General features: G+C 42.4%; 1 protein-coding gene across 1 annotated transcript in view; it reads right to left on the bottom strand.

The window, feature by feature from the left end:
• Nucleotides 1-3,471, bottom strand: part of CPD (carboxypeptidase D) — a 58,237-nt gene extending 54,766 nt beyond the window's left edge. The window contains exon 1 of the mRNA XM_010958335.3: nucleotides 2,659-3,471. Within this exon, the coding sequence (XP_010956637.3) occupies nucleotides 2,659-3,389 (731 nt within the window). The 5' untranslated portion in view covers nucleotides 3,390-3,471. The remainder of the gene's footprint in view (nucleotides 1-2,658) is intronic.
• Nucleotides 3,472-26,724: the final 23,253 nt, after the last annotated feature.

Here is a 26,724-nt window from a genome sequence, read left to right as displayed (position 1 = left end):
TTCTAAAGATTTCAGGAAGTTGTAGATGTATATCCACCCCAACAATACGATAATGCTTTTCACAAACATACCCATAAAATCATTTATATGCTAATTTCCTATTAAAGTCTAAGCAGGTATATTTAATTAAAGTAGTGTGCCAAAAATATGAGGGTCAAGTAAACTATAAAATATTTTAATGATGGAATTAAAATCTTGTATATTTTCCTAAGCATATATGTCAACTATCAATAGTACGAAATCATCTAATGGATGAAGTATAAAGTGAAATAAAGAAAATAAACTTCACCTTCCAAAGCAAGAGGAAATAAGTCTTAAAATTTTACATATCCAAAATAACAACAAAAATTTATTTCTAATACAGCTGGGTAAACAGGATATCAAGAAATTATTCAAATGATTTATTTCCCATAATACACTGAAAAAGGTAATTTCCCCATACAGACTGATGCTTGCAGTTTTTAAATTTCCTATCCATAATGGTGACTCTATATTTAGGAATTAATCTCAAATTGTATGTGTACTTGTTTTTTACTTTATTCACATATCAGTGTTCTCTGTTATTGATTCATCATTAAATAATATGCATCTTGAGGTTTTTAAGATTGAGAACAGATGGATGTCATTTTCACCTTATATAGTCACTTACTTTCCCTTCCGAATTAGGGTTACATTTGAAAAGTGGGAGGGTATGTTAGGGTAGTCCCTAGCCACAACACAGAATGACTTTCTGTGTAATACCAACTGACACAGGTGAGCTTTTAACATTTTCACCAGCTCCTATCATTGAACTAATTAGCCCAGACCATAACATACAATCGTTAAATACTGGTGATAGGAAAGAGTTATCCGTAGAGGGAATTTCTGGTTCTAGATTTAAAGTTTAAAGCTTTCAGTATAGTCTCAAGGTGACTTACACCAAAACAAAGCTCATTTTCATTTCTGGTCATAGCACAATACTAGAGGGAGAAACCTAGTCACAGAATTTACATCCCTGCCAGGGTCCTGATGGAGCATTTTAAACGTGTCATTTAAACAATGCAAACAGTGCATTTGATACATCATCTCAGAAAGGCCCAGGCCATCACAGCTTCTGACAATAAGCTGTATGTTAAAGTTGTATTTATTATGTAAATGATCAGAGGTCCTGACACTGTTATCTTTAAAAGAAAAATCTTTCCAGAAAGTGTATGTTGAATTAATATCTATGAGGGATCTTAAAAGGAGGAGTAAAGTGAGAGGTGGGAGATAAATAGAATCTAGAATTGTCATAATGCCCATGAATTTTTCAAGGTCTGCTACATATCCTGGAATCATCACGAAACCTTGTAGAAGAGATGATTCCAAGTCCCACAGAGAAAGTTCTTTGTTCATTATTACTTTCATCTTTTCTGTCACTATAGAGAGCTTCTTCAAATCAAGATAAATTGCTTCACAAGCCTTACAAAGACAGAAAAACGGGGATATGCTGGCAAAGCTGATGCTTGAAAATGAGAAGAGGTGCATGCTCACTTCAGACATTGTTCCATCTGGAGTAAGTTCCCTCTTCCTTTTTCCTCTCCTCCTCCTTTTTGCAGAAAATCCCACCCATCTCGAAACATTCAGTTCAAGTTCTACCTCTTCCACAGAGATGACCCATATTACTGCAGCCCACACGCATTTTGCCAGTAGGAACAAATCCTGTAAAGTTAACTGGGTATATAAACATAACTCATATCTAGTTATAATATTCTTTTGTTATACACCAATTTCTCGAGGTCCTCATGCTTCTTTTCATTTTTTAAATCCCACCTAGAGCTTAATAACACTTAAGATGTGTATTAAGTGTGGCCCTGGCCCACTAACAAAGTGCACAAATGGCATCAGAAACTGTAGAGTCTAAAATGAAGCAGCTCACAGATGAAGTTTCCAGATCTGTACAAGTTCTCCAGCCATATCCACATGCTCCTTAGCTGAGTCAGAGGGTACAGCCTGGAAATGAACCAGTTTCTCTCAAAAAACCAAGAGGAAGACCCCGGCAGAGGAAGACCTGTCATTTCTAGGCTACAGTCTCCTTCCATGGCTGTTAAGAGCGCTAAGAATCAGGTTGCCTGAATTTTAAGTCCCGATCACACTCTGCACTATTTAAATTATTTAAACAGTCTGACCCTCGACTTCCCCTTATGCAAAACAGGGATGTTAATGGTATCTATCTCATCAGGTTGTAGCTAACATAAACTGAGATCATGCAGTCCAAGGAAAGGCCTTAGCACAGTCCCTATAGTAATAAGACAACCGCAATATTGTCAGCCTATTTATAAAATGAGTGAGCTGATCTAGGTCATCCTTAAGGTCTCTTCCATTGCTCATATTCTACGGTCCTGTGAGAACAGGAACCAGAATGCCAGAAAGGAGTGTCCCCTCCAGCCAAACAGCGCTCTCTGCATCCTTTGAACAAATGACAGCCTGCAGGCAGTGCTTCTCGGGCAATTAGCGGGACAGGAGGCTAAACGGACTGGGTCCTGTCCTCGTTACTGGGTGTTGCCATCCATCCTCACTCCCCTCGTCCCTTAGGCCTGGAAGCACTGTTTGAGCGCCTACTGAGCGCTGGACCCAGCCTCTGTCCCAGGAGGCTCACGCGGATGGAGTTGGGGGTGGTGGAGGGAGGGCGCCACTCACTTGTTCCTGCGGATCCAGTCGATGAGGGCGCGCACCTCGGGCACGTCGTCCAGGGACGGGGGCTCGCCGGTGCTGAACTGATCCGGGAAGCTGCGGTTGAGGTCGCGGCCCCGACTGTTGTCCCGGCCGCTGGCCCCGGGAGGGCCGCTGTCGCTGAGGCCGCAGTCGCCCTCATGGGCGCGCTCGAAGCCGTCGGGGTTGAGGCTGGGCAGCAAGTACACGTCGGTGGTGTTGAGCAGGCGGACCAGGCGCGGGTCCCCACGGCGGTAGCCAGCAGCCAGCTCGCGGGCCAGGTAGATGAGCACCTGGCGGGACACGGTCTCGTCGCCGTGCATGTTGCCCACCAGCTTCACCTGCGGCCGGCCGGGCAGGAGCGGCCCCGCAGCGTCGGGCCCCGCGTTGCCGTCAGGAGGCGGCGGCCCCAGGCCGGCCGTGAGGCGCAGCACCCACAAGGGCCGGCCCTCCACCGAGTTGCCGATGCTGAAGAGGCGGGCCAGGCCCGGGGGCCCCGCCGCCGCCGCCTCCTTCAGCGCCGAGCCCAGCTCCTCTCCGTGGTAGTAGCGGTCGAATTGACCCTCGTCCGCCTCGGTGCCCGCGCTCGTCGTCGTCGTCGTCGCCTCCGCCTTCTTGATGTGCGCTGCCCGGGCCGGGCTCCTCAGCAGCAGCAGACACAGCAACAGCGGGAGGCGCCCCGACCGCAAGGGCGGCCGCGCGTCCCAGTCGCTCGCCATCTTCCAGCAGCGCCGCTAACCCCGGCTCCGTTCCCGGGGCTCCGCGCTCCAGGCGGCCGGGGCCCGCCGGATCCCCTTCGCTCCTAGCAACCCCATCCCGCCCTCCGGCCGCAGCCAATCGCGGGCCGGCCTTCTGTGGCGTCACGCCGGGGGCGGGGCTGTCCTTAAAGCAGCAGATCCCTGCTCTGGGCGTCCCTTCCTCCAGTCGGGGGAGAGTTTGGTCGCTCTCTTCCTTGGTCAAGGTTCCTGTCACTCTCTTTCCCTCCTCCCCGTTTCCTCTTTTGCGTTTGCTCCGCTTCTCTACTCGCTCAGTCTCTTCTTTATGGCTTGCCCCTTAAATTCTCACCCCTTTCTCTCTATGTACTCTTACTAGCTTTCTTTCCATCTTTGTAGCAGCTTTTCCCAGCTGCGCTTTAACGCTTAGAATCAAGAATCGAAAGAATCAAAAGGTTCGAAAGAATCAAAAGACTCGGAAAAATTCAAAAGGTTCGAATGAATCTACTGTGGACGAGCCAAAGGACGCCTCAGCCCTTTCTGCCTTGCACCACCGCAGTCCTCCTTCTTAGGCTTGAGCCCAGCGCTCCGCAAAGTGGTTGAAGAAAATGGGACACTTGGAGTGGCTGAGGGCTCACTACCTCTTTCCAATTTTTAGTTTGTGTTGTAAGAAGGTGTCTTCTTTTTGTTTAGTGGAAATCTGCTCTGTAGTAGGCTCCCTTTGTGTTAATGGATTTATTAATTTGGTGTTACCCCAGGTTATTTCACAGTGTGCTGGTCTCAGAACCTCTGTAGGCAGATTTCATTTCATGGTTCCCTTGCCCACCTCCCACACCTCTCCTAGGCAAGTTGTTTGTTAAACTGTGGCCTTAGAATGACATTTCTGGAAACACTTGCTTGGTGAGAATAATTCCTGAATGCCTCAAATCTGGCAAGTACAATGTTTTATCTGCTAGAGAAGAGGTCTTTACACTGGTCTTTAAAGTAGGCTTTAGTGACTTTAGCTTGAAAAAACAAATCCCTCACAATCCTTTTATCCAGTGTGAAATTCTACCCATCAAGCAACATAATTGTAGTATCTGTTCAAGTTCCTTCTTTCAGAGCTAGGTGTTTGAAGGCTCCTTCCTTGAACTATGATTGAACCCTAATATGAATAGGAAAGAGTTAATTCATTCTTTAATCAAATGTTTATTGAGCAACTACTGTATGCCAGAGCTAAGTGCTGGTAAGCAATTCACTCTGCTCAGTTAGAGACTGGATACTGTTTGTGATAAGTGGTACAATAGAGATATGGGGGCCCAGGTGAGGGAAACCTCACTCAGCCCAAGGAGGAGTAAAGGAGAAGGAGAGATACTGGGAGAGGAAGGGAGGAATTCTGGGTAGAAGGAGGAACAAGCACCAAAGGCTGCAAGGCTTGGAGAGCAATTCTGGGAACTGCAGGCAGATCAAAATTGTGAAGGAGCTCACAGGTGTGGAGGACACAAGCCAGAAAAGCAGGATCAAAGCCCAAAGAGCCTCACAAGCCAGGCTCTGGGGAGCACCTCTATCTATAAGACCATGGAGAGCCACTGATGGATTTTAAGCTATTTAGAAAAATTCCTCTGACAGTAACATGGAGAATGGAGTGGAAGGTCCAAGACTTGAGACCAAGAAACCTGTAAGGATAATATAATCCAAGAAGATGAGGCTCTGAACCCTCAAGGGCAGTGTCAGTGGAGGCAGAAAGAAGGAAATGGGTTTGAAAGACATTAAGGAGGGAAAGTGGACAAGATCTGGTGACAGAGAGAAAAGACTGTAGGCTGCCTTCAAGTTACAGCCAAAGCAACTTGCAGGTGTTCACTGAGATATAGGACAGGAGAAAGTGCAGGCTTAGGTGAAGATGATGACTTTAGCACAGTCACACTGGTCCTGTGAGCGCCTCTTCCCCATGCTTGTTTGGTTTAGTGCACCTCAGACACAGCAGCTGCAAGTCATCAGAAACAAAGCCCCAACTCTGCACAGAGACCACTCCCCCACGGGAGTACTTAATCATTACACTGTGCACTTTTACAATAATCCTAATCAAAGAAGCCCCAGGGGACATGTTAACCTCTAATCAAATATTTCCTTTTCTACCATTTTCACTCTCTTTTGAAACCTCTTCCTGCCAACTCACTCCTGCAGCCCCACCTAGAGAGGCAATAAATAAACAAGCATGAGAGCAGTGAAATAAAGTGATGTAACTTGAGCCAGCACCCTCCCAGGAATCCTTAGCCCTCCCGCCTTGCAGTTGCAGCCTCTTTCAAGTCTGAAGCCTCTGTCCTAAGCAGGTACTCCGAGCTGGTGGTTAGAAGTGAAACCCTAAGCTCCCGACCCAGTCACTGCTTACTGGAGGGGAATCTCCAACTAAATAATTCCAGCTGCCCCTGAGAAGTCTTGAACCTTGTGACAGGTGTCCCTTTTCTCCTTCCCACAAGGAAAGTCTTGGCCTCACAAGTGTGAGAACTTAGGAAAAGGCTTCCTACTCACAGAAGCAGAGTGGTAATGACCTGGATTTTTTAAAACACGGCAGAGCTATTGGATGGCCTGCCTGACTTCAGTAACCACTTTTTAGAAAAGACTCATAGGTAATTGATACATGACATAGATCGTGAACTTGTAAATGTCACATTGTCTGGCAGAAACACCCACAGACTTACACATTCAATTTGACATGTTTAAGGACCACCCATCCAGTGAAAGTTCTGCTGTGCTGGGTGCAGGAGGATTGGAAGATGAATGAAGGATTTCCCTCTCCTAGGAGACAGCGTCTGGTGAGGAAGATAGAACACAGACAGGCTAGAATGTGTCCACAGGGCCGGTGCTATGTAACAGGTTCTGTGCTAAACCCTTTACACTGGTTGATAAGTCTAATCCTCACAACAGTCCTGAAGTAGGTACTATTATCTTTCCCATTTCAAAGATAAAAATACTGAGGCACAAGATCTTACAGCTAGCAAGCCACAGATCTAGGACTCAGACCCAAAGAGTCTGGCTTCAGAGTCTGTATGCTTATAAAAAAAGAAAAAACTGCTTTTTTTGTAGTGAACTAAAAAAAAACCCAAAATGAAACAAAACCAAAAACCGAAAAAACCCTGCTGTTAGAACACAGAGAAAAAAGCAACTAATTGTGATGAGTCAGAGAAAATTTCATAAATACTGTTAGATCATGAGCTTTGGCTGAGTTCAAATTCTAGAACAACCCTTTTCTAGCTGTTTTAACTTGGGGGAAGTTATTTCATTTTTCTGAGAATTAAATGAGATAATCCATGTATAATATTTAATGGAATATTTGATACTTATCATATAACAGACTTTCAGAAATCATCATTTTTAGTTTGGCTTTTTTTTCCTGTATTTTTTTCTGTTCAGGAAAAAAAACAATGGAGGAAAGGGCAGCGAGGCCAGTGAGGATAGAGGGACAGAGGCATGTAGTCAATGGTGGCTGGAATATAAGCTGTGTTGGGAGGAGCAGCAGGAGCCATGGCTATGAAAGCGGGATAGTGCCAGATGATGGAAGGCTTTAAATATCATGTTAAGGTGGTTTTGCTTTATTCCGCAGCAAATGAAGAACACAGACAGCTGTTTATGAAGAGAGTGGTGTGGCTCATACCTGTGTTTTAGCAAGAGAATTCCAGGGGCTGTGTGGGGCAGACTAAAAATCAGTTCCCACCCAGACAAGAACTGATTCTGGCTAGATTAGTGAGGACAGAAAGGAGAAGAAAAATTAGAAAAATATTTGGGTTATTAGATTGACAAGATTTAGCAACTGCTTGGGTACAAGGGAAGAAGAAGAAATAAAAGATGACTTTCACAAACTAGTGAGCCTGACTAGGTAGATGGCCTTGCCAGTATTCAAAGCATGGAAGACTAGAGAAAATCTCTTTGAGATAAGGACTAAATTGAATTGACCATTGGATTTAGCAATGCAGAGGAGCAGGAGACAAGGTGGTGGAGTAGAGAAACTCACAGCTCGCCCTCTCCCACAAATAAACCAAGCAATGATGAAGTTACTGATGACCTTTATAAGGGCAGTTATGATGGAATGGTGCAGGGAAAACCTCAAGGGAGTGGGTTTAGGAGAGACTAGAAGGTGATAAAGTGGAGTTGGGGAAATAATTCTTTTGAGGAGTCTGTAAAGGGAGTAAAAAATGGGACAACACTGAATAGGGAAGGAAAGCCAAGAGAGTTTGGAGGGCTTTGGGTTTTTTTAAGATGGGAGGAATTCCAGGTTGTTTATATATTGATGGGAATGATTTAGTAAAGAGGGAAAATTTGACAATGCATTAGAGGTGGGGAGAATTGCTGGAGCCAAGCCTGTGAATATGAGGAGTCAAGATGGAACAGGATCTAATACATCAGTGGAGGATTGGTCTTAGGTAGGAGCACAGACACTTCACCTGTAGTCACAAATGGAATGGCAGAATGTATGGCATAGGTACAATTAGGTGACATATGGGAGCTGGTGGATGTTCTCTGCTGATTGCTTTTATTTTCTTAATGAAATGAGAAGTAAAGCCATCATCTGAGAGTAAGACTGTTGTAGCAGGTGTTGAAGGTTTGAGGAAATCGAGAACAACGTGAAACAATCATCTCAAAGAGTGAAGGAGAGAAATGGAGAGTAATAATTTTCAGCCATTGACACTTAATAGGGACCAGCAGTTTTTTTTTTTTTTAACACATCATCTAGACTTGCTAATGAGACATGTAACAGAGGGTTTATTTTTATTTGTTGGTTTTGTTTTTACAGAGTTTATTCTTACTTTCTTGGAGTCTTTAACTTTCCAGGCCAAAGAGAAATAAAAGATGTTTATTGAAATCTCTTTCAAAATTTGCCCTGGATTAGGTAGGCCTATTTTATTTTAATTTTACTCAAGCCTGATTCTAGGGCATAGACATACTGCTGCCCAGACATGAAGCCATGACAGAATTTGATCTGTATTTCCAAAAGACTCACTATTTGCCAGCATCAAATGGACAGCAGTTCTAGTCTCAGGAGGAAATGAGGGAGAGAAGCAGGTATCAATTACTTTTAGTTGTACATATCAAAAAACCTGACTCATTCTAGCTTGAATAATAAATGGGATTTATTGGCTCATATAACTGAGAAGCCCAAAGGAGAAGTCTGGATAGAGGCGTACCTTTATCCTGTGGCTAAATGGTCACCAAGCACCTGGTTTCTCTTTGTCCCTTGACCCTGCCTTCTACAATGTTTGCTTTATTCTAAGTCTGACTCCCCTTGTCATCCCAAAAGGACTGCCAGGAGCTCCCAAAGCCACATGCTTTCTCATTGATACTCAGCAAGAAACAGAGGATACCCTTGTCCTATCAATTTGCTGCATTACACTCAGACTGGATTACCTGCTGACCCTTGAACCAGTCACTACAGCTGGTTATGGGAGATGGCGTATGCTGATTGGCTTAGCTTAGGATATGAACTCTACACTGCTGGGCCTGGGGATGGAATCTAATTCCCAGGAAATACATGGATCCTGAAATGGAAATCGGGGCCTACGGCAAGGCAGATGTGGGGAATGGAAGCTGGGAAGACAACCAATCAATACCAACCTGCTTTTCACCATCCAAGTGAAAGCAGCAGGACCTTTTACTCACTCAGCACTTAAGAGGCATATCTGTGTGCCCTGTCCTGGGATGGGGGTAGAGGCAGGTGGAGGAAGAACTAAAGGAGAAGGAAGAGGAAGTGCTGCAACACAGTGAAATAAGCAATAGTACGTACCAAGTGGTGATGACCAGCCCCTGCCCGGGGTTTTAGAGTTTACAGCATTGTAGTTTGTCTCACTAATCCTCATAATTTGAAAAGGAATATTTGCACTTATTTTTGGCTGTCCAGCATCTGAACCCCTTCCCCTCATTTGGGGGAACCCTCCACCTTAGGGGTCTCGGTGGAAGGCAGAGCCTTCTCTCACTATGCAAGCTGAAAATGCCTCCTGGAACACAGGCATGTAGCCTCGGTTTGGCCAAGCAGATGAACTTGTGACGGACTTTGATTTGGGAGCCAGTTGCTGCTTGAACTAAGAAGCAGAGTCTGTGGATAATTCTTTTTGGCTGTGGTGTGTGAGGGTGTCCACAACATACAATTTGAGGGGTGACAGAGTAAACAGAACATTCGGCTCCCAGCACCAGTGGGGGTGGTGGGACAAGCTGCAGCTGTTGGTACTTGTGAGACTAGCAGCAGGTTTCTAAGTTCTGCCACTTGCTTTAGGGCATTGTTCCTATCTGTGTATGACCCCCTAGCAATTCTGTGAGCCAACTAGTATCCTTTCTGTAAAGCCATTTTCAATCAGAGGCTGCAACTAATTGAAATACAACCCTTTGAGGTTAGTATCATCATCCTCATTTTTCAGGTGAAAGCACAGGTTCTGAGAGATTAAGTAACTGGTGCCTAGGACCACATTCTCTTCCAACTTTAAACCCCATACTTTTCTCAGTACATGCCTCATTCACATAAAGGAGGAACTGAGAAAGGCTCCTTCATTCTCAAAACAGTCCCTTCTTCTCACCTGTCTTATGCCTAAAAGGTACCACTAGAGAGGACTTCCTCTGGGTCTGAAAGCTTTTTCCCTCAATTAAAAGGAAAACACTCCAGGGATCTTGAAATCTTGTCAGCTGACACCAGGATGGACTTGTTTAACAGCTGCTTGAGAGTAAGTGCCCATGAAAGTGGGACACAGGTGGGTAAGACAGGAAAGGGAGAGAAACACTAAAAGAGGAAGAATAGAGTTGCCATGTGACTGGGGCAAAAAACAGAACTTGCCCCTACATTTCTACGAAGCATCTTTAGTTCGCTGACTTAGCCCACCGAGGTCAAGAGTGATGTCAGTAGGGGAAGCCCCAGGGGGAACTAGATTGCTTCACACCAATGGTTCTCAACCTTGCTTACCCTTCAGAATCCCCTAGGGAGCTTTTTGAAAATACAAGTGCAGGGGGAATGGGAATGGCTGCTGGATGGATACGGGGTTTCCTTTCAGGGTGAGGAAAATATTGTGGAACTAGATAAAGCTTGTGGTTGCACAATATGGTGAGTGTGCTAAATGCCAATAAACTGTACACTTTAAAATGGTTAGTTTTATGTTATGTGAGTTTTGACTCAATTAAAAAAAAACTAGCTCCCTGAATTTCCTGAGAGGGGAGAGGGTGATAAAGAGCATGTGTGAGGGTGGAGGGGTTTCAGAGAAAAGACTGGAGGAAGCTGTTGAGAAGTGTGAGACTTTAGGAGAGAAACACCTGTAAGATAACTTCAGGGAAGGCTTACCACACTTCACTTTTCAAGGCTTCCATGGGAATTGGGTTTGGATTCCTTTTGGATGTGACTCTGTGCTGAGACAGGGCTGAGTATAGCATAGTTTTACTTGGGTTACCTTATACCTGTTTTACAAGTCTTCCCAAGGCTGGCCCTAGAGTCTAGCAACAAATTCAAATGGGACCAAGTGCTCTCTTGCCCAGATGTAGTAAGTAAGGTATGTCCAGGTCCAAAGACGTCTTCCAATAAAAACAGCAATGAACTGGGACTGTGTGCTCTTGCATAAAGGCCCCAGGGCACAACTCACACCTCTTAACCAGAAAAATATTTGGTTACCAGGGATGATTTGGCAGACGGCAATTTCAACCTCTAATTTTGATGAAAATACTTGCTGAGACTGAACTGGCACAAACAAAGCACATTCACACCCAGCCAGCTGGACTCCATCTCAAGAGTACAGGATGAAGCTACAGAAGGTGAAGAGAGTGATACTATTTATGGGAACAATCTGCAGTCATCTCTCTGTTGTAGGTCTGGGTGAAAACGGCACAAGGGAATTATAACAGTTGCACGGAGAAAGCAGCTACTGAAATGCTACCAGCCCACACAAAAGCCAAGGCTCCCTTGGAGACCCCAAGCCCCAGGGACACAGAATAAGGTAGTGGGTTTGCAAAACGATGCTCCTGAGAAGCAATTACTAGCTCATATGCTCAATACAGAAGGGAAACATTTTACGCAGCACCCAAGAAAGGAAAGAACAGGCAAGGAAACCAGATAAAACAGGCTGAACTGATGCAACCAAAGACGAGACAGAACAGATGGATATTATAGCAAATCTCTAGGGACACCAGAGCAGATGTTCCTGTCAGGTTCTCTAATGGGGCTTCCCAATGCCGCCCTACCCCTCACTCCCATCTTTGTTTCTTTCCCAGCACTTCATTCTACTCTGTGTGTCTTCCATCCATTTGTTGATTGATCCAACAGAACTTGACTAAGCATAATCTCTATGCCAGATCCAGTACAAGGCTCTGGACATACAGAAGTGAGGAAAACACAATTATGGCCAAATTAAGAAGAGTCTCAGAAAAAAAAACAGTAGGGGGAGGATATAGCTCAGTGGTAGAGTGCATGCTTAGCATGCACGAGGTCCTGGGTTCAATCCCCAGTACCTCCTCTAAAAATAAATAAATGAATAAACCTAATTACCTCCCCCCAAAGTAAAAAAATAAATAAATAAAAATTTTAAATGTGAAAGTATAAAAAATGCTTAATAAAATAAATTAAAATTATGAAAGAGTCTCAGAGTCTTAAGAAGTAAAGAGGTGATAGTATCCCCTTTCCAAAGAAAATTCAAAATAAAATTTTATTTTTCAAAATGACACAAATCTTACATATATTCTAGAATGAAAATAGCTTCTTTCTAGATTTGGGGATTACAAAATTCACATTACATTAGAGATGAATGTTTCTCACTCTCATTTTGGTCCCTGCTTTGCTGGTGCCTTAAGGTGTAACCCAGAAATGGACAATTTCCTTGCCCTTAACATGCTTATAAGAGGGAGGATGGACTCTTCCTTTCTGGCTACCATGCCTGCTCTTCTCTTTCCCAACTTCTGGTAGCCACCATGGCTGTAAATGAGTAGAGGAAGGATGGGATGGCAACAGGGAGAGGAATTAACATTCTGAAAAAGGGTCCAGCTTTTTGCTGACAAAAATCCCACAGAATCATCAGGCTTTCACATCAGGCTGCTGAATGCACTCGTGGGAGCTGTGCTTCAGGATATGGAGGTTTTAAGAGGAAGAAAACGAAGATATCAGAGGGATGAAATGACTTCCATCTTAATGATAAACTAAATCATTTCATACTTTTTTTTTTTGGCGGGGGAAGGTATTAGGCTTGTTTGTTTGTTTATTTATTTATTTAATTTTTAGAGGATGTACCAGGGATTGAACCCAGGACCTTGTGCATGCTAAGTATGCACTCTACCACTTGAGCTACACACTCCCCTCCTCATTTCATACTTTCAACACTATCTAAATTTATAGAAATTGGGAGGTTATATGACCCAAATCAAAGATATGGCTTCAGCAAAAGTAGCCTTGTCCATCGTGCCCTTGAACACTAGAACTAGAGGTCATTTCTCATAACTGAACTCAGGTACCATTGGAATCTAGTGGCTAAAGCCTACGGATAATGTTAAACCAGGTAGGACTTGAAGAACGGTAGGTCCACAGAAAACCAGTATACGAATGGGTCAAGACTGGGGAGGAAAAGAGAATTCCCGAGATAGCTTCCAATAGCCAAAATAATTAGACTTGGAACTTGGAAATTGTAGAAAAAGGAAGTTTCCAAAGTTCAGAACTGGACAGTGGAAGAGGAGTTAAAAGCCAGTGATTTACTGAGCAGTGTTGGTTTCTAAAGGCAACATTAAATAGTCAACTGAGAATATGAAAAAGAGAATGTCAACATATTAACAAGGTGGGGTAGGCCTTCCAGGAGGCATAGATGAGATTTTGGCTACTGGGCCAAACGGAATGTTGCTCAAGTGGCACTCATCTCCCACTTCTTAAGTTAGCCCGAGAGGCCATACGAGCCAGAACCTAGAAGTGGTTCGTGGATGGTTAGATAAGCCCATAGATGAGAGATGTGCAGTGAGCTGAGTGAGATTAGAAGTGTCTGGGCTATAATCTCAAACTTGTGGTTATCAGTGAATTGAAGAACCAGGGTTCCAAGACTTTCAGATTTCATGAAAATACAAACTTTTCTTAAAAATCAGGGTGAGTATATAGGCAACTATCGTTTTATTCGCCTCTACGAGTACCCTGCTTCTTTGGAAACAGCCCTTCCCCGTCACAAACATAGTTACGGCAGGGCGGCCCTGTCACAGTTTCTCCATGCTCCAGCTATAGAGCAAGCACACAACACAGATCAGTCTCCACCGTAAATATGGTGATTGGTTCAAGGGTGGCATGATTCCCAAGCCAGGATAATCAGAATTCTCTAACTGGAACTAATGGAAAAGTGCTCTCTTTCACCTGGAAGGCTGTGTGGACGAAAGCTTAGACTTGCTTGAAGATAAAGTTCCGATTTCATGGAGACAACTGAATTTCAAGAATGAACCCGAACATGCAAAGAGAGGCAGGGAGGAGAGGCTCTGTGGGAGAGTGATCTGAAGGTAACTCCAGTCACTCCTGAGGGCAGCCCCACCCCCTCTCTGCCCTCTGGTTTGGTTGCAGAGGCAACACATTTTGCTTTCCACTTAAACTAGTTTAAGTTGTGTTTCTTCAGCTTTTATCCAAAGAATCCTGTCCTAGCAAAGCCATCTGGCAATATTCCTGAAGGAAATTAATTGCCTGGGAATTTATTGAAAGTTGCACGGGCACTTAGCAGACACCAACTAGAATGGTAAAAACTTTTAAAATTGACAGTGCCAAACGGTGATACACAAGAATGTTCATAGCAGATTTATTCATAATAGTTCCAAAATGGAAGCTTTCCAAATGAGAATGGATATACAAATTGTATATATTTATACAATGGCATCACACTTAGCAATTAAAGGTAATGAATTACAACAATGTGGCTGAATCTCAAAAACATTAGATGCCAGACACAGAAGAGTACATACTGTATGATTTCATTTATATTAAGTTCTAAAATAGGCGAAACGAATTGTGAATGTACTTAATACCACTACACTGTATACTTAAAAATTATTAAAATGTTGATTTCCAATTAGCCTGGTTTCAGGCTCTTCAAAGGTGTAGTATATCCAGTTGTCTGTCGTGCTTTCTTTAAGACACATCTGTTGCAGTGTTTTGGTATGCATTCTCTTAAATGATGATCTTCTATTAAAATATTGCATTTTTCCTAATTAAAAAGGAAAGTAAATTTAAGTTATGTGTATCTTAGCATAATTTTTAACAAAGAGTATTGGAAAAAAGTTACGTAGGGGCTGACATGTAGCTGTCGTCTTTTTATTTTGCCAAGTAAGGACATTGAAAACCTGCCATCTCCTATCACCTGCATCTCATAAAAAGAGAAATATTTTTGAAATGAAAGAAATGTAAGGACATAGTCTCAGGATAAAGGATAGTTGTTTCCCCAAAAATGACATTTGGACATGTTCTCTCACATTATTCTTACTTCTATTTTGTTACAGATTAATAAAAATAAAAATTCTTCCCATATCAGCACCAGTTTAGAGACCAGAGTTTGGAACTGCTACCAGTAGATACTACAAAGTGGGGGTTGATGGCATCAGTATTGATAAAAACCCTGAGCCCACCAAACCATCATTCTGACCCAATATGATGTCTGCAGTGTCCTGAAAGCATGCTTTCATTCACGTGTGGAAGAATACCAGGCAAAAATGTCCCAGAGACAGCTTCTGAAAGACTGAAGATCAGAGAGGCCTCTTCATCAGAGGATGGCAGTGAGGTCTGGGGAAACAATGTCCTTCTCATCCTGACACCATCAGAGAGCATGCTTGTGGCTCTTCTGCACATACGTATGTTCTAATTTGTGTGCCTTATATAGGGTGCCTGCGTAGCCAGCAAAAGCTCTTGCAGCTACGGCTTCCCAGAAGCCAGGAAGTGAAGCAACCCAGCACTGACACAGCCAAGGAAGCTGAGTCTGCGTGGGTGGTGGCAAGGTGAGAAGAAAATGTAGTAAGTGTGAAACCACAGGGAAATTCATAGCTGGTTCCAAGGTTCAACCTTTGAAGTGAGTCGAGTCCCAGAAAATTCTGGGAACTTGAGCACTGATTAAACTTCATGTGCCTGTTTAGGAAACAGGTGATTGGGCATCGCAAAGTGAGGTGGTCCAGGAATTTTCAGGGTCTGCATGCAGCCTACCCACTTCTTATTCTTTAAGTAGCGTTAAAATATTTTATTAAATTAGCATAAAAAATTCCTTAATAATACCACCAAAATTATTTACATATTATTAAAGCAAGACACAGTTGAAAGGAATGAATGTCATGTGATTTAATATGATAATCTCAGCATTTGTATACATATAGTACATCAAATAAGATTTTAAGTATCTTTTCTATGTTGTCTCCTCCTAGGTAAGTAGCTGCAATATCAGTGAAAAAATCTGATATGTTAAGGCATATTTTAAAATATAATGGCATACTTTCAGAAAAATCATAAATAACTTACTGTCTTTTTTTTAATGGAGGTACTGGGGATTGAACCCAGGATGCATGCACTCTACCACTGAGCTATACCCACCCCCTTGAAAAATCATAAATAAGGACAAAAAATGTTTATGTCCTTCCCATGGGGATTGCCTCTTCACCCTTCTCAAGTTCTCATACCCTATGCCAGTCTGTGCACCTAGAGGGAGGCTCTCTATGCCCTGCTTAGGCTCTGATACCTTTATGAGACCACCCCCACACATGAACAACTTCCTTATATCTGGCTCAGACTCTGAACCCCACATTAAGCCACCACCACCACCACCACCACTCCACATGGATACCCTTCTCTCCCTGCACAGGCTCCAACTCTTTGCACTCCAACACAGGCACCTTGCTCAGATTCTGATGCCCACCCTGTGCTGGGCTGCTCCTCTGAGTGGATGCTCTCCCCACAAGCTCTGACACTCCCGTACTGGACCACATCATGGCATGGATATCCTCCTCACTTTGATTGCCAGCTTTTCTTCCTTGTTCAAACTTGTAGGCCCTGTTGTGCAGTACCTGTAATTGTTTTGCCTTTTTTCTAGATTTACACAGATTCAATTTCATAACTAGTCTTGTTATAATCCTGTTTTCCTCATTCCTTAGTTTTTCATTCTGAGACGTCTTAATTGGCTGGATTTCATCCCCAGGTAGCCTTTTCAAAAAGCTACTTGTATGTGCCTTATGTGAGCCAAGCCTTGGCACATTTGAGACTATCTGTTGGTTGCCTTCATATACAGGTAGAAATTTAGCTGGGTATAAAATTCTTGGGTCACCCTCATTTCTCCTTAGACCTTTGTAAACATTGCTCTATCACCTTCTGGCATGGACCATTGCTGTGACTACATTTGAACCTAGCTTTATCTCTTCCTGTTACAAGTGACTTGTGTTTTTTGCCTAGATATGCATAAGATTTTGCACTTAATTCATGAGTTTAGTTATTTCATGTGACTATGTCATGTTTCTATGCTTTTGTGTTAATTTTTCCTGCAACACAATGTATCCTTGAAATTTGTAGATTCTCTTCTTCATATCAGGAAAAAAATATATGTATATAATCCCATTGATAAGGTCTCCATTCTCATGACTTAATTACCTCCCAAAGACCCCCCAACAATCATATTGGGGGTTAGGATTTCAACATACAAATTCTGGGGGGACACAAACAATTCAGAACATAAGGAAAATTATTATTGTAAGTATGATCCAAATACGACACTTTTAATGTTCTTTCTCAGTTCAGGTTTCAGATTCTAAAATTCTGTGAATGACCTTTACTGTGTGTTTGAGTCTGTGTGTACACATTTGAGCATGTGAGCATATACTTTTCATATGAACGAGTAAAACAGTACCAAATATCTGCTACATGTGTGCCACTGTTTACAGCAATATTAAACAGAAGAAAAACTTATTCAGGAACAGATATATCACAGGGTCCAGGTTTTATGAGCATGTGAATGTGCAGACTATGATGTAATAGGCTGAGATAAAAGCCCAGTAGTCAATTTGTTTTCCAAGAACTACAGTGACCAGACAATAATTAGAACTAATTTTTATTTAACCTTAAAGAATGCTTAAACACTGTACAGGGCAAGGACGTAAGTACTTTACACATATTAGTTCATTCAATTCTTACAGTAACTAAATAAAATAAATATTAATAGGCCATAATTTAATAACAAGAGGACTAAGCCTTAGGTGAGTTAAATAAATCTCGAGAGTTGTCTCACTAAGTTGGTTTGGAACCAGAGTTTCCCAAAGCAGTGTCTCCACATTAATCCTCTCTCACCCATCTTCTGCTATAGAAGGAAGTCCTGAAGGAAAAAAAAAATGTGTGTGCCTCTAAAGGGTATTCATATTTTAAGAAGTCAGATCTGTTTGTTCCCCTGAGTGTATATTATCTTTACAGCAATACATGTCAAAATTGTAAAACATATGGAGGTAAAACTTCTCTAAAAAATCACTTTTAGTCATTGTCACCCAGTCTTTTTTCCAGCTGCTCCTTAGATCCTTTCACTTCATGTTCCAAAAGGCACTCAAGTTCAACATATTTGAAGTGAAATCATTGTTTTACCTCCCAAAACTTTCTCTTCCCCCTGATTAGTCACTGACAACTTCCTCTCCCTTGCCTTCTACATTCCATTGGTCATCAAAATCTATTGCTTCTGTCTCTCATTCCCTCATTGTGATGAATCTGTTCCTTTCCTTTCAAAATGTCACCACTCTAATCCAGTCTCATCACCACTGATCTGCAATGTTGCATTGCAGGATAGCTTCATTAGTCTCCTGTCCTGCCATCCTTCTGCCGTCTCTCCTCTTTTATCCCATACACAGGTTCAGACCTACCTTTCTAAGCAGTGGTCTTCAAACCTTTTTGAGAGATACTCTAATCAGTACAAATGCTTGAGCATGAATCCCTACTATATTTATTTATTTCTATATAATGTACACACATGACTAAACATACACGTGCATTACTTAATGTACACAAAAACAGAAATTAAAAGGAAATAGAGAGGAAATGAATAATTTAACTTATAATTTTTACTTGATTTCTTCTGGAACAAAAATATTTTTGCTCTCCCTATAATTGAATAAATGTCATTGTTTTTGAAAATATCAGTTTAATCATTTATGAGTCAGAGTTTCACGAGTATGTTTCTAACTTCAGTTTATTTTGAAAATAGGTTTTAATTGTCATCATAACTGAAAAAGAATTCACAAAGTTACATAGTACCAAATGCACCAAAAATGCATTACTGAATCCTAATATTCATTTCCATCCACCAATTATGCAAAATTTTATTGAAATTCAGCCAATAAATATACTGATGCCAAAGTTATTCTTGCAAGCTAATTGAAAGGTATTCTAAATCTATGCCTAGAATATTAAAAGAAGACTCTGTTTCCAACTTTCTTAAGCATGGAGATATAAGTTTTTCATAGGCAATAAAACAGTTATATTAATTTCAGGAATGAAATAACAATGGAAACATTTTCAGGCATTTCAAAGAAAATCCTCCCTCAATAAAAAGTTTCTTTGCAAAGGCAGTTACTTTTTCATTTACTGTTAAATGCCACCTTTTCCTTAAAGGTCTTGGTTAAATAAATGTATTTATCATTTTAATATCTGCTAGGTAGCAAAGTATTAAAAGTCATATGTCATAACAGAAAAGGTCAGAAATTTTGGAACACTGGCCTTTTTGTAAGAGAGTAAGTATGTGATTCATCTTTAGACCGACAATTCTTTTAACTCTTTTACCCTCAATTAACCCATAAACCTGTTTGATACAATTGATTTTTGCTATTGCTCCCCATCTCATTACACAATATTATAAAGATTCTACTACTTAAAAGTTTTGGTGTTTTACTTTTGTCTTTGTTTGAAAATGGTCTTAAGCACACAAACTCTTCTCAGGAGATTTCTCTTACCGTTATGGTAACACTCATGTACAGACAAAGGTGGCTACCAGCATCAATCCATATATTAGATATCAGTAAAGTTTAATATTTAAAAGGAAAACAAATAGAAACTGCAATATATTTTCTGTACCCTAGGGCAGCATCTAATGAACCCCCAGGAATGAGCGCACATACACCCTTTGGAGCCCACCGGAGTAAAGCATTGCTCTGATCCTGTCACTCTTCTACCAGGAGGCCAACACCTGCAACTCACTGTTTGGCTTGAGCCAGCCTTTCTGCTGGGCACCGTCTGACCTTAGCAGCTCAATTACCAGTTACAGTTAACCTGCCTTGTGGCCTCATTCCTCAGGGCTTGGGTGTGAGTTCCAGACTTAATACATACATACATACATACATACATACATACATACATACATACATACATACTACAACAAGAAAAATAGCAAATACAACAGAGCTTACTCCTCGCCTAGTATTGTTCTGAGTGCTTTACATTATTTAATCCTTCTAACTCTATGAAATAATATTATCCTCATTTTACAGAAGATAAAACTGACACACAGAGATTATATAACTTCCCCAGAAGTCACTGACTAGCAAATGGTGGTGGGTGAGTTGGAACCTAGGCAGTCTAACTCCAGAGCCTGTGCATATAACACTTGATTATTCTGCCCTGTCTCGTACCAACTTGCCCTGGTTAATTGTAACAGGGGTGGAGAGGCATTGCTAAGCCAGACAGCTTTCAGCCAATGACATGGCCAATCCTGAGTTCAATGTGAGGTAGTGCTGCTTCTGACTGGATCAGATATTCAAGTTCAGAAACACTGGCTGCTGAAATAGGAAAGAAGCCTGCGAGCCAGAGATGGCTCAAAAGCTAGACTGAAAAACAGAAACTGTGGCCAGTTCCAAAGAAAAGGACCTAGAAGCCAAGAAACAGCATGACCAGGAAATATGAACAATCACCACCAGTTACTAATGCTGCATATGTCCCAAACTCTGTCATATTTACCTTATGTTCCCTATAACTATTACAAAGACCCTGTGAAGAAGGTATATTATGCCTTCATTTTCTAGACAAAGAAACTGAGACTCATAAAAATGAAGTCATTTTCCTAAGCTCCATAACTAAATTAAGTGGCTCAGCCAGGATTTGAACCTAGGTATGTCTGAATTATGTATGCTAAAGGATGGTTTGGTGTGGAGGGGCGCTACAATCACCAGCCTCTCCATAACCTCACATTCTAGAAAAAGAAAAAGTAACACTTTCCAAATTGATGAATTTTGTTTCTAAAGGCAGACAGAAAAATATCAAAACTATAGCAACATCATTGAAATCTATGGTTTTTTTTTCAGCAAAATAAGCCTATAAATCATCTATTGCCAAATAGGTATAAATCCAATTATGAAGCTAATGACACATTTGATGCTTAAAGAGAAAGTAAACAAAAGTCCTCTACCTAGTGACACCATAGGCTGTTGCAAAAATTCAACAGCACACAATGTGAGAGAGCTATTACTCTCATGTGTGCATCCTGGAAGCTATTTCCTGACACATAGGAAGGAAACGACTGATGTGCTATGTACCAATCAGCCCTCAACATATGTGTGCTACATAAATGAAAGGAAAATGCTCCATGACATTTAATTCTACTTATCACTACATATGCATGCTATGGGAGAAGACATTTTTCATCTATAATTATTTTGTGAGAAAATACATGTCGGAGTTGGTACTGATAGAAACCTGACCAAATGTTTAGCAAAGATAGGTGGGACTGACTACAGGAACAAAAGGTTACACTTGAATGCCAATTTTCTGCTTGATTCCCAGAGAACAATTAGTAGACAACATGCACCCTGACCTTGAGTCAAGGATGAAGGAAAGAGTGAAGATCGCAAATATGATCAGGTCACAACCACTGAGTGAATGTCTTTTTAGTGAGAAGAAACAAGATTCTGCTATTCCATGTGGAGGTATGTTGCCTGTTGAAGAAAGACACTCCCACACATTTTTTTAAATAAAGGAAGAGATTTATAGTATTTCTTTGTGACACTCACAATGCCTGCAGAGGCATTTCTCTGCTTTTAACTGGATTATCTCAGCTCTGTGTTCACATTCTTGCCTGGCCTGAACCTGCCACTTCAAGGGGCACTGAGGCAGTCCACTGCCACGTGGGCCTCCCAGAGGGTTCTCACAGCATGGCAGCTGGCTTCCCTTAGAGTAAGTGAGTGAGAGAGTGAGAGAAGGCCAGCAAGACGGAAGCCACAGTCTTTTTGTAACCTAATCTCAGAAGTGACATCCCATCCCTCCTGCCCTAATCTATTGGTTATAAATGAGTCCATAGGTCCTGTCCACATACAAGGAGACGAGATTACACAGGCATGGATACCAGGAGGTGGGGACCACTGGGGCCCTCTCAGAGGCTGCCTGCCACAGTATCCATATACTTCATGGGTGTGGTTTTACTTGGACCAGTGTGTCACACAATTCACTAGCCCTTGGTCAGTGAAGGGCTCTACTCTTCCATATAGCATGGCCTGAATTCTCAGTGCTCTGTGATCCAGGAGGCAGAACTGGACCAGTCATGTTGGTGGCTGAAGATGGGTGTAAGGGCTAAATCAAACCCTAATTTAGAGGTCCAGGGCCCTTAGGTACACATCTATTATAGAGAAGGTGGGTTTACCCCTGCTCTTTTCAGCTGGTGTGACTGTTAGGTGGGATAGGTCTAAAACTATTACTCTCCCTTCCCGTGGCAGGGACAAAGGTTGTCTTCAGTTAGCACGCCCTTTTAGCTGGGATACACTGAAAACTGGATTCATCCCAGGTTCTCAAATGGAGTAGGTTTGACCTGAGAGGATGCTCCATCATTATGGACTGGGAGTTGGTTTTCAAACTTTAGGCACTGTTTGTTTAGGCCAGTCAGTCCAAATAAGAGTGGCCTGAATTGGGTCAGTGAGTCTTTTACTGATCTGTTCCACTAGGGATTAGAGATTGTTGGTTGTCTTCCAGTTTGCATTTTCCTCTTTGTCCTTAGTAACAAAATCCCCAGTTATTAGCTTGGCACATGGCTGCCTGAAGTAAGGACAACAGTGAGAAGTCTTCTTGCAGTTAGATGTGGTCATGTGACTGTGTTCTGGTCAAAGGAATTTAAGCAGTTGTTGGTATTGGCAATATAAGTAGTTGGTATGAGCCATTTTTGAGGACGTGTCCTTACAGGTGAGCACAATGCCCAGCTTTGCCTTTTTCCTTTGTGTTGGCTGGAACATGCATGTAGTGACTGCACCTCCAGCAGCCATACTGAACCAGGAGGTAACCTGGGGAGCAGAAGCCATGCAGGATGAAACAACACAAAAGAAGGACATGATGACATGCCATACCAATGCTGGGGTAGCTGTCTTTGGACTTCTTAAATGCGACAGAGACATAAATTTGCATTTTTGTTTGACTCATTTCTAGGGTTTTCTGTTACTCCTAACTGAATCTCATCCTAACTAATGATGTGGCTTGGTTCAAGTCCAGATCCTAAACATATGCAATTCAAATTTTGTCTTGCCGTGACCTGAGGTGGCCCACTACTTCCTGCAGTGCTCTTCCAGTGGGCAGGTATTGTCTCTAAGTATAAGGTAAAAAGTTACAGCAAACATTGCCAGGTTCCCACCGGTGATGGGTAAGGACGTAGGATGGGCAGACTGGCTTTGCCCAGAGCATGGGGGTGATATGCTGAGAGCCAGATGCACCTGCTGAACTGCAGGGGTGGGGCTAGGTTAAAGAAGGGGCTAGTCTTTGGGGTTCTCTTCAGGTAGTAGGACTAGCAGGAGGCTGTGGGGCTTTGAACGGAGCTCTCCAGGCGTCTGCCCTGGGTACTGCCTAAGTCCAAAGGCCTGACAGGTTTGAGATACGTAGGTCAAGTCTCCGTCTGACTCAGATATGCAGAGCCAGCAGGCACCTTTCAGAGTCGCCAGGGACAAGGAAGTACAGATAAAAGACAAATAAAGCGGGGAATAGACACAAACAAAAAGCCTATATCAAGCACCAACGTGGACAGTGTTTGCGTTGTGTGTGCGGTGCCAGCCAGAGGGCCCTGGGAAACAAAAGCTATGCCTGTTTTCCTTTCACGGGCCTCTGTTCCACGGTGTCGACGACTCGCTAGTGAAACCCACACCCGGGCTTATGCCAGGCTATGCTTAGCTCCCATTCTCCTTTCCACAGCATGCCAAGGAAATACTTGCCTCAGGGCATGCGGAGGGGACATTTCTGGGGTATTTAGTGCCGATGTTAGCAGTGGAGAACCCAGGATATCCATGAGTTTCTTAGGCTCAAAGTATCTCTATTGTAAAATGCAAGTCCTGCCTTGTGGAAAGGGTAGGAATTTCCTTTAAGGAAGAGGAGCATTTCAGCAAATGTACAACCTGCCATCAAAATTCTGGACTGTGCATATCTTTTTTAATGTTTCTGAACTGAACTTTAGTTTGATAAATTCACTCCACTATCTTTAGATTGTTCTATTTTGGTATATACTGGCCCAAGAATGCCTGTAGTTCAAAATCCATTCCCAGTGCCAATTATTTTAAAATATATTTCCCCAAATTAGGCAGAGGGACATTCACTAGTCCAGAAGGGGTCAGTGTGGAAGGCTCAATATGGAGTGCAAAGGGTGTGGGTCTTTAAGTCAGGTAGACCTGCACTGAAATCAAGACTCTTACACTGGAGTCCAAAGATACTATCTTAGTTGGGGAACAAGAAATGAAGGAGTGCATGCATGGAACTTAATGCATGTTACAAAGGTGACCAGGTGAGGAACTAAAAATATTGATAAAACCTTAGCAGGAAGCAGTTGGGGAGATGAAATGGAAATGCTGTCAGTACACTAGGACTTTATCACTCACAGCAGGAGGTCAATTGATAAATCAAGAAATGACGGTATTTTTTTCAATGAACATCCATGATGTGCCAAGAATGGTTTGGGTATTGAAGATACAGACATAAAATACTAAACTAAAAAAAAAAGTCACTGCCCTCATTATTCTACTAATAAGCTTATTGGTTAAAAATAGAGACATTAAGATGACTACCAGAAGAAACAGGAAAAAGTTTGAAAAGAGGTGCTTTGAGGAGTGGATTTAGGATATATATATATATATACACACATACTTAGATACACAATTTTTAAAATTATTAACAAAACATTCTACTACCAGCTAGCTATAGATCCTTGAATAGATTACTTAAATTCCCTGGGGCCTCTGTTCTTTTGTATGGAAATTGGGAAATAATAAGGCTATTTGTTACAGAAGTACCTGGCAAAAGACAAAAGAACATAGACATTGGTGAGAACTGAGCATCCTGAAAGAACATGGAGCAGATATTAGTATGGTTTCCACTTGGACAATCCTGTGCAGTCACTGATGTAATTGTCACTGCTCACTAATGGACAGCTAAGGTGGATCTGCTGTCCTGACTGTATGATTGCCTCGGAACTTTCACAATTGGCTACCTAATCCCTGAGGCACTGAGGGCCTCATTACATAAGGGAGAGAACAATTGTGAATTAAAGAGAGAGAGATGACTGTCTGGGATCAGGATGTAATTAGTAGAAAAACACTGAAGATGTCAGCACAACAGAGCAAGGAGGATTGCTGACATCCGAGCTGGCTATAAAGGGGAAAGTGTATATATGTGATCGTCTGTGTGTTTACACATACACAAATACCCAGGGGAACGTCCTTGTCCGTTCTGTGATGAGTCAGTGCTTGTGTGTGTGGGAGGGTGGGGGAGTAAGTTAGGAGTGGGGTGCAGGCAGCACCTGTACTGGTAAAGGTTCTACTATCCAACCCTGAAGAGGAGAGCCCTGATTTGTAACAGTTACCCATTTCAATGGTGTAAATGCTCCCAATGTGGCCAATTTCAAACTACCAAGTTGAAGCCACTGAACGCAGAGCTTGGGGGAAAAGTGCAGTGTCAGCTCTTAGGAGTGGTACGAGCAGTCCCAACACGTTGCTGGCTGCAGGTCTGTAGCACTCTTCCCTCTCAAAAACAGAACAAAGCAAAAACAAAAACAAAACTTCTTACACTCATCTGCTTCTAAAGTTGTGGATATTGCTTTAGCATTTATTCCAGAATCCAATCCGCACATACCGAACAGAGTTGTTCATTTAGCCCTAGTTGATTATTTACTCCTTTGTAAAGTTCATGGCTCATCACAACTGATAGGAATTCTGGAGCTAGAGTTTTGTTTGTTTTTTTTTTCCCCTCCAAAATCTACACAATGGTTGGCAAGACCATCTGTTTTTTGAGAAAGCAGCCCATAGATGCCATAGACCCATCAGTGAGCCACCCTGCCCCTAAAGATTTGGCAAACTCCTCCTGGCCAAGGAACACTTTGATCAGGCAAGAAGGGGCTCCCTTATTTCTGGTGCCCCCACAGTTACAACTCTTTGGAAATTAAGTGGCTGCCCGGTTCTTTGGCATGGGTATGAATCTGTTTCTCATCCTAACAGGAAGCTCTCTCATTAGTCCCCAGACAGGCTTCCCTTTGAAACTACCCCCCACCTCTTTCCTCTCTGAAATCCTGTATCCTGGAGCCAGACAGGGCTAGATCCAAGCCCTGTGGGGCCTGATGTTTGTATATCTTGGGGAGGGGAGGCTTCTGTAAGGAAAAAAAATACAGTACTACAAATATAAAGCTACTAAGGTCAGGACCCTTAGACAGAGCCTGTGCAAATAAGGGTCTCCAACAGAAGCTTCATTAGCTTTCAGTAAATACGCCCCTGAAGCCAGACTACTCTCAAAAGGAAACTGGATGTTTGCTTGGGGATGGTGAGTGGCAGAATGTCCTGCTTTTCCCCCCCTTTTGGATGAGGAGGAGACTCCAGATCTCTGCTTAAAAACTCTGCCTTCAAGCCTGATACTGAGTGATACTATCTAGCTTCTTCTGAGGAACCCATTTTATTCTGCGTCACTCCTACTGTATTACATAGTGACTTCGCCACTGCTTGGTACAGAATAAACCAGTTATGCCTGTAACAGGCAGAGATCTGCCCCACTGGTCCTAGGAAATATCTTCTCTACCCACTAGCAAAGTCTAACTTCAGAATCACTGTGGATGAGAAGGGACCTCTAGTGGTAAACCTCAAAGGTCACATCACTGCCACCTTCCTCTGAAAGGTGCTCTGGCCTGTCAACTCTGCATTGTCAGTCCAAGAGGTGGAGGAAGGAAAATATAGGATAGATAAGAGGAATTTTCGGTTTTGACATAGTTAGGTTGTGTAGGATATGGAGGGTAGGATGGCTTCTGCTGCGTGATGTATAGAGGACATAGTAGATATTTTTCTGTATACTTTCAGAAAAATCTACCCATCCCGAGCATGACTGGACCCAGAGCTGCGCCAGGGAATGAAGGGACATAGGGGAAGCTGAAATGTGACTTTAGCCTATTTCCAAAGTTATAGA

Source organism: Camelus bactrianus, chromosome 16, assembly GCF_048773025.1.
Source record: "Camelus bactrianus isolate YW-2024 breed Bactrian camel chromosome 16, ASM4877302v1, whole genome shotgun sequence".
Classification (NCBI taxonomy): Eukaryota; Metazoa; Chordata; class Mammalia; order Artiodactyla; family Camelidae; genus Camelus; species Camelus bactrianus.
Note: the sequence above shows the minus strand (reverse complement) of the source record. Positions and strands in the feature narration are given on the sequence as shown.